The sequence below is a fragment of the Apodemus sylvaticus genome, chromosome 14 (genome assembly GCF_947179515.1).
Source record: "Apodemus sylvaticus chromosome 14, mApoSyl1.1, whole genome shotgun sequence".
NCBI classification, from domain to species: Eukaryota; Metazoa; Chordata; class Mammalia; order Rodentia; family Muridae; genus Apodemus; species Apodemus sylvaticus.
This window is the reverse complement of record NC_067485.1, coordinates 43,327,384-43,335,846: the sequence shown is the minus strand read 5'-3', so window position 1 is coordinate 43,335,846 and position 8,463 is coordinate 43,327,384. Positions and strand designations below refer to the sequence as shown.

Genomic DNA, 8,463 nt, shown 5'->3' with positions numbered 1-8,463 from the left:
CCCGGAGACATTTCACAGACGAACGTTACTCGTGTCGTCTTCCGGTGTGAACCTGACTTGCTGTACACAAAGCATGTTCCCAGAACAAAGTGTTGTAGAATTTCAGTTAAGCCATTTCCCTGCCTCGGCCATTTTCCTTCTAGTTATTTCTCATATCTGGAAATTGCTAATGCAGTTCATCTGGCGGCGGTAACCTTCCCACCTCCAGGTTCCCGGAACCATGTTCCACCTACGGACAACTTGCCGCTATTATTTTCTTCGAGTTAGTGTCACAGAAATGACAAGTATAGTTTTTTTTTTTTTAAACGTGTTTAAAATGTAAATTAAGTTTCTTTGGAGAGACCAGCACGATCGCGTCGCTTTGTTTCGTGTTGGGGCAGTGAGATGGCGGTGCCGTGTTTTCGAAGTTCCTTTGTGTTGTCTTCTGTTTCTTCTGTGGAGACCTGAAGGTCCGAGACTAATAGCACTTTGTTCTTGTCCACATTATAGAACTTTTCTTATTTTCAGGTACAAACAGGACAGTGACAGCTTATTTCCAAATTACAATATGGTCGGTTAACAAGTATAAAAAGAATCTACAGGGTACAAAATTACAGGTGGTCAAGCAGCGTATACTATCCCTTGCAAAACAGTCATTTCTTTCACCTTCTTCACAAGGTTTTAGAAATATGGCCCAACCAGAGTTTAGACTGCAAACTCCTTGTTTGCTTATTCCTGCTGCGGAAAATAATGTTGGGAAGAATCTCAATACTTTCCTGTCAGGTTACCAGGTCCAAAGTGAATATATACGATTTTACTTTCCAAGTATCTTACCATAGTTAGTGCTGGGATACATGTCTATCCTAAAGCAAATCTTTTAGAAGCTTTAATTAGTAAATTGGACTTGAGATATCAAAGTTTAAAACTTGCTAATAACCACCAACGCAAGTTCATGTAAGTCCCAAAGTAAATATACATTATTGAAGTGTCACACAATATTTTTGCTTAATAATAGGTTATTTTCCCCCTGTAACTCCACTTTATTGCTTTTTACTGTTCATATTCTATTTAGGCAGGCTATTAACCCATTATATTGTCTATTTTGCATAACAGGTTTTTAAAAATTCAGTAGTTTTAAATTGAACAGATGCACTGTCTTCTGGTTTCTGCCTCTCTGATTATGGCTTAACCAGGTCTTTGTAGTACTACAGTGAAAAGGAGGACCATATTTGAGGTTTCCTGGATATCCCACTGGAACAGATTCATTTTGACATTCTAAAAGAAGTAATTTAGTTGGTATTCATATTTATTTATTTTCCAAGAACTGTTGCTGTAGTAGGATTGGGCCTTAGATCTAGGAATAAAAACAGGAGACAGCCACAGAGACAGGTTAATGTTACATGTATGTGTCCAGGTCTGTCACATGTATGTGGGACCTGAGCATCTCACCTGTGGCCTTCCCTTTCTCATCCTTCTCATACTAGCATTACCTGTTTAAACATTTTAGATTTCCAGACACATCATAGGTACCCATGTATGATCATCGACACACAAGCCAAAACTCATATAACAGGCTTGTTTTTTCTATAGTCCTTGTTAGATCTCTTTATGAATGTCAGCTCATCACAACATGCACATTTACCGTAACGCTGAGTTCATCAAGAAGCCTGGGTGCCCTGTCTTTGAGCAAAGTTCCATACTAGTCATTTTGTTTTCTGGCATGGTTTTAACTGGAGGCCCTGAAAGGATTATAGATCGCAACAGACAGTTGGTCTCCCAAAGTCAGATGTTTATTCCATAAATAGTTTTATGTGCCAACTTAGGTTGATTTTTATCTTCTTTGTTGAAATATACAAATAAAGATAAGGTATAGATCCAGTTCACCTCAAGGTCATTTAAGATTGAAACCTACCAGGGGTATACATTGCACCACATGCATGCAACTGCCTTGGAGGCCAGAAAAGGGCCTCAGACGCATGGGGACTGGAGATGGTTGTCAGCTACCAAGTTGGATTTGTGAACTGGACCTGTCCTCTGGAAAGACAGTAAGTGAGCTTAAGTGTTTCGTCATCTCTACAACCCCAACAGCTTTTATTTTTTAAGTGTCTAAATGTAGCTCTAAAATATATGTCCAAATTTCCTACTGGGCCTCTTACCAGGTCAGATTTGGCGAATAGCAGCAGATAACTGCACCTAAAATACTCAAGTGCTTTGACACCCTATGACACAGGCTCACGGTAAGGTACATATCCCCAGTTATAGCTCCTGTATCCTATTGAAGATGAAGAGTGTGGACAGAGGTGCGAGGGGAGGACTCTAGAAGCAAACAGCAGATCCCTAGGACTCCCAGGGTCAAACCTTCATGTCCTGAATGGGAGGAGACAGATTGTGTGGCATCTTCTTGATCATTTTTTTTTAATGAAACAAATTTAATTTTACAGGTGTAGGTGCTTTAGTTGGATTGATGGTCACTGGTCATGTCCAGTGCTGGGTAGCGTGGCTCCAGGTACACATATGAACGCTGACCCTGACTGTGCTCCTACCTTCTTTGTCCCCCACCCCCACCCCACAACCGCTAAATTTTGATTAATTTTTTTTCTTAGTAAAGATGTACAGTTTAGAAAAAACACCTTAAAACTGGGAACCATGGTAAACTCTGTTTTGCTGAATGGAAAGGCTAAGGCCACAATGGGATTATAGAGAAATGTAGCTCATCATTTTTGTCTTTACTGTTGCTAAGCTTGAACACAGGATTACTTTTGACCTGTAGGGTTTTTTTTTTGTTGTTGTTGTTGTTGTTTTGTTTTTTTGGATTTTTTTTTTTGAGACAGGGTTTCTCTGTGTAGCCGTGGCTGTGCTGTCCTGGAATCTGTAGACCAGGCTGGCCTCAAACTCAGAAATCTGCCTTCTTCTGCTTCCAGAGTGCTGGGATTACAGGTGTGCACCACCACCGCCTGGCTAGACCTGTAGTATTCTATGTTGCAATGCAAAGTTATTATTGGTTAGTGGAGCCAACAGCACTCCCAAGATGAGACCTGGCAAGATGGTTCATCAGGTTCTTACTTGAGGATTTCAGTTTAAACCCATGGAGGCCACATGATGGTAAAAGGATAGAAAATAATACAGCCTAACTCTAATGAACCCAAGAAATCAGGAGTTTAAAATGCTATCTCGCTTTGTTAGAAACTATGTAAAAGGTCACATTCCAGAGCCCGCCCTTTGTTTAGACCTAGCAGAAAGGCCTTGAATAGGTGATCCTGGCCCCATAGGGTAACTGGAAATGGGCTAAGCTTATCTTCTGTAAACTTACGCCATTATCCCTAGGCAGGAGTTCATGCAGCTGTAGACATTATAGGAAACTAATTGGTCCACTGAGCGCGGGCTCCGATAATTTAAACTGATTGGCCTAAAAACTATGGAGTGGTACATATCAATTGGCTCGCATTTCGTGGGCTCTCCATGCTAAGAAATGATTGGTTTGTGATTCGAGGGCTCTGTCATAAACTTATAAAAGCTGTCTCAATTCGGCACTTGGGGTCAATAGTCCTCTAACCCTGCATGGTGCACTGCTATGGAACCCAGAATTCTGGAAATAAAGAAATCCTCATGCTATTGCATCGAGACGGTTTCTTGGGAGTGATTTGGGTGTTGCCTTCCCGGGTGTGGGGTGCTGGGGCACCCTCCGTTTTTGGGGTCTTACAGTGGAACAAGAGAATAGAATCTTGCAGGCTGTCCTCTGACAACTATATTCTGGCCAGCTTTTGTGCTTAGGAAAACACACTAAATTCAGCAACAAAGAAGTAACAATACAAACCAAGAACTTCAAAGATTATTGGCTTCTGGACCGTGCTTTTGTTTCACTCTAGGTTAGCAACATTTTATTCTTGTTTAAAAAGCTAGATACAACATTTCGGTTACTTCAATGGCTTAAGACCTCCATGGCTTTCACCCTTTTTATTGATATGATGTAGAAGAAGTTCAAAGTGACAGAACTGACCCTTAAAGTATTTTCTGACAGATTGCTTAGGAGAGAGACCTTAAGGAACACAAAGTAGAATTTAGCTAAGGGAGTACTGACTCCAAAATCCACAGAGAAGTCATATGCTAAGCTGGCCTATTAGAGATAAGCAAAATTTAGAATACTAGAATGCTAATGTTTGTTTACCAACATTGACCCCAATTAGGTTTTATTTCCATAACCAAAGAAATTTACAACCTACCATTATGCTCATCCCTGGTATCAAAGAACATACTCCTAAGGTTCAGTCCTAGGGGCAGTGCAGAATCACAGCCACCATTAAGTCCTGGTGTGATATTAAGTCTCCTGTGTTTTCATCAGAAGCAGAATTCTATCTGGTGGGCAAGACGGACCTGGGTAACAACTTTTCAAAATGAACAATACTGGTGGACTTAAGAAGTAATTCTTCTTTTTCTTTATTGATATATTTTTTTTTATTTACATTTCAAATGATTTCCCCTTTTCTGGGTCCCCACTCCCTGAAAGTCCCATAAGCCCTCTTCCCTCCCCCTGTTCCTCCATCTACCCCTTCCCACTTCCCTGTTCTGGAATTCCCCTGTACTGTTGCATTGAGTCTTTCCAGAACCAGGGGCCACTCCTCCATTCTTTTTGGACATCATTTAATATGTGGATTATGTCTTGGGTATTCAAAGTTTCTAGGCTAATATCCACTTATCAGCGAGTGCATACCTTGGTTGATCTTTTGAGACTGTGTTACCTTACTTAGAAGAAGTAATTCTGACAATAGATTTGTTGTACATTTTTTCACTACCCAAGTGACCAGACTTGTGATTTCCTTTCTCTTTTTAAATTGTTTAAAGTGTGACCTGAGGCTGGGATCTGAAAGCAATGTAAGGATGACAATGTATGTGGGATGCATACATCTAAAGTGCATGTAAGTTAGGAAATTCTTTTATTCTTTGTCAGCATCGTTAGCAATAGCTGGACAAGTGCTATATATATTAAAGAGATCCTCCTTGCCCTTAATACTCTCTAAATGTACAGAGTGATCTGTCACTGGGAAGGCATATTAATATTACTTTGAGAACAAATTAATTAAATATATTCTTTGATTCCTACTTTAAAAATCAATTATAACGTTGCCTTTGAATTTACAGGCCTAGAAGTGACGAAGAAATACATAGTCAAGATTAAAACACGAATAATAGTTAGAAAATAATTTTTGTAAATAATGACCATGGGTGAGGCTAGGACACTTTTTCATCCTGAGAGTAGTTCCTACATCATCTTAATGATGCTCTAATATTTTCTCTGTAGTTTGACAATTGGACAGTCCTTGATCAACTATGTTGACACACCTCAATAAGAGAGCTCTATGAAGATCAGGGAGGTAAAGCTGAGGGCACCATCTTCTTATTCTACCTTAATTATATCCAGTGAAAACAATGAATTAAAGAAGTACGCCACTGACTTGACTGAGGGCAAAGAGGTGGCAACAATGGATGGCTCTGGTATTTTCAGGTTGCTTAGCTCTGGAAATCGAACAGTAGCCCTCCACCCCAACTCTTATGTATCACTTTCAAGGTTTGCCTGAGGGAAGCAGAAAAGGCAGATTTCCCCTCTGAGGACAAGAAAGGAACGCTCCACATCGAGGAGCTCTCACTGCTGTTGAGAAATATTTGAAAATTGGAGTTAAAGTCAACATGGAATGTGCTTCCTTTCATTATAATATTAAAGTTTAGTCTGAAAGGTTTGCTGATACTCTTCAGAAATATTTTAGGGGATCATGGTTAGTTTGTCAAGTCCCCACCCCCAATTGGTGTTTTGAGACTCTCACTTGAAAGATCCTGACTATTGACATTTTGTTTCATTTCAAAGCACAATTATCATTTCCCATAGAATAACGAAAAGAGCGTTTTCTTTTTTTTTTTTTAATATTTTTGGCTCATTTTACCTAATCTATGTCAGAATATTATGTGCACATAAACATAAGATTTTAAACATGTTGCCAAATTATAACAATTCTGGTGTTTCACGGCAATCCATCCTTGTTACTGTTTGGCAGAAAGCCAATCTCATGATGGTCTTGTTCATATGCACACAAATAGAGAACAATGTCCTTGTAGGTAAGATGATCTCCATTGTAAAGGGTATAGGACAATTGACACGTTTAGTTCGCTCATGCTATTGAATGTTAGGGAGAAATTTCAGCTTTTAAAAATGGGGCTAAAGTATACTTGAACATAAGGTTTACAGTAAGTATTTCAGCACTTTTCTAAACTAAGTGGATGGCTCTGAAAAGAGCCTTTGTTCTATACTCAGTCTTCATAGGAAGACTGATCTTACTTTCCCTTGGTCGTCTTGTGGTGGCTCTCGGTCTTCTTGGGCAGCAGCACGGCCTGGATGTTGGGCAGGACGCCGCCCTGCGCGATGGTGACGCGGCCCAGCAGCTTGTTGAGCTCCTCGTCGTTGCGGATGGCCAGCTGCAGGTGGCGCGGGATGATGCGCGTCTTCTTGTTGTCGCGGGCCGCGTTGCCCGCCAGCTCCAGGATCTCGGCCGTCAGGTACTCCAGCACGGCCGCCAGGTACACCGGGGCGCCGGCGCCCACGCGCTCCGAGTAGTTGCCCTTGCGGAGCAGCCGGTGCACGCGGCCCACGGGGAACTGCAGGCCGGCGCGGGAGGAGCGGGTCTTGGCCTTGGCGCGAGCCTTGCCTCCCTGCTTGCCGCGTCCAGACATACTTATGAAGGATATAAAGTCCACAAGGAATTATCAGTGAAAACGTGTAAGTTATACTTGCAGGGTAGATTGTAGATTTCAGTGCTGATTGGCTAAAGAAACCTAAAAGAATCAACCAATCGTAAATCAGACTCAGCGTTCCTATTTTGCATAAAGTGGAATTTATATTTCACCCAATAGAAGCCTGGCACATTTCGTGCCATATTTACATATAAACTCTCAAAGTAAATTGAAGAAAGCCTGTTGTGCTTTGTTGATTTACAAATAAAGCTTTGGTTATCTTCTCTGAGCCCTCCGCTCCTGCCCTGAAGAAGGGTTTCAGAGCCATCTATCCTCTTACATGCTTCACAAAACAAAACCTGGTTCTAAACCTCACGACTTATTTGTGCACGGGGACAATACACATTTGAAGGGTTTTAAGGTGTTTTAATCCTGTCAGAAAAATTGTAACATTAGGTGTTGGTATGTAGTAACAATAGTTACTTTTGTGTTCTGTGTAGGAAAAAAAAAAAGCATGTGCCTGCAAATTTATGGGCGGTAATTATTGTTTCAAATTATAGTGGATAATATGCGGCATGTTTTGAAATTTTAAGTAGTCCAAAAAAAAAAAAAAAATCACCTCATCTATCATTTTCCCTAAAATGAAAGTATCTTATGTGTGATAAACAAATACACAGTATATAGCGGAAAATAAAATATGGAATGAAAAGTTGAGAATATTCTGTAGCTTTATGTGTGCTCATGCTGTCAGTTGGTTATACACACACAAATCTGTTGGCCTCATGTAGCTAGGATGACCTTAACTCCAGAATCTCTGGCTTCTGTCCCCCAGAAACTGGGACTAACATTGTGCCAAGTCGGGTTCAGGTTTTCCTACAGTATTTTCAGAATTAAGCATCTAGTCTATTATTATAGTTTTCTGGAGGTAGAATTTCCTGAAACTTATCAAGAAACTTGTTTGTATTTGCTTCCTTTTTGAGAAGTTAGCGGTCAATCTATGTTGTGATTCACGATGCTGTGCAGGAATTGCCATACTTTGATGTATTGGTAGGCTGTCCAAAAAAAGCATCTTTTCATCTTGTATGTGAAATGAATGTGAAATCACTCCAGAATTTAGGACATTGTCTTAGATTATCTAATTTGTAATTGCTTGAATCTATAACAGTGGAAGAGGAAATTGGAAGAGAAGGTAATGGCTAATGGAGGATGCAGCTGCAATTAATTGCCTTGAAACTAAAGGACACATCGAAAGGGTAGCTAGCCTCAGAAAATCAGAAATAAACCTCACCTTTTGAGACTAATTAAAATTTTAAAGCAGCAGATTTTTTTTCCTTCTTCTTTCCAGACAGTGTTTCTTTCTACAAGCCCAGGCTGTCCCTGAACTCACTCAGTAGACCACCTGGCCCCGAACTCCGACTGTCTCTGCCTCCCAAGTGCTGGTATTAAAGGCGTGCGCCACCACTGGCAGTAGTATTATAATGTAATTTTACAGGTTCAAGAATTACTGATGGTAGTATCAAAACCACACTTGACTTTAATTGGGAGAGGAGGATGCTAGCAGTTTAGGCCTCAATGTGAACCTCCCTTGATTACCTCGATGCTTGTAAACAACCCCACAGAAATCTATCCCAGCACCCCCTTCATACAGACATCACTTGTAACTAGTATACACAGATCTGAGAGGGGATCAATTACTTGGAACTCGAACTACAGGAAGATGCTAGAACTGGCTAATTATATACAACTGGCAAATATTCCAACTCAACC

The 8,463-nt window shown here is 40.6% G+C and overlaps 1 protein-coding gene across 1 annotated transcript; it reads right to left on the bottom strand.

The window, feature by feature from the left end:
• Positions 1–4,495: 4,495 nt before the first annotated feature.
• On the bottom strand, positions 4,496–6,795 carry LOC127664455 (histone H2A type 1-H-like). Its single transcript, XM_052156434.1, has one exon. It carries the CDS (start codon positions 6,694–6,696, stop codon positions 6,301–6,303), a length of 396 nt encoding a protein of 131 aa, XP_052012394.1. The 5' UTR covers positions 6,697–6,795; the 3' UTR covers positions 4,496–6,300.
• Positions 6,796–8,463: the final 1,668 nt, after the last annotated feature.

What these genes read in the sequence shown, in the direction of transcription:
- LOC127664455 (XM_052156434.1), bottom strand. Translation starts at nt 6,696, where the DNA reads ATGTCTGGACGCGGCAAGCAGGGAGGCAAGGCTCGCGCCAAGGCCAAG.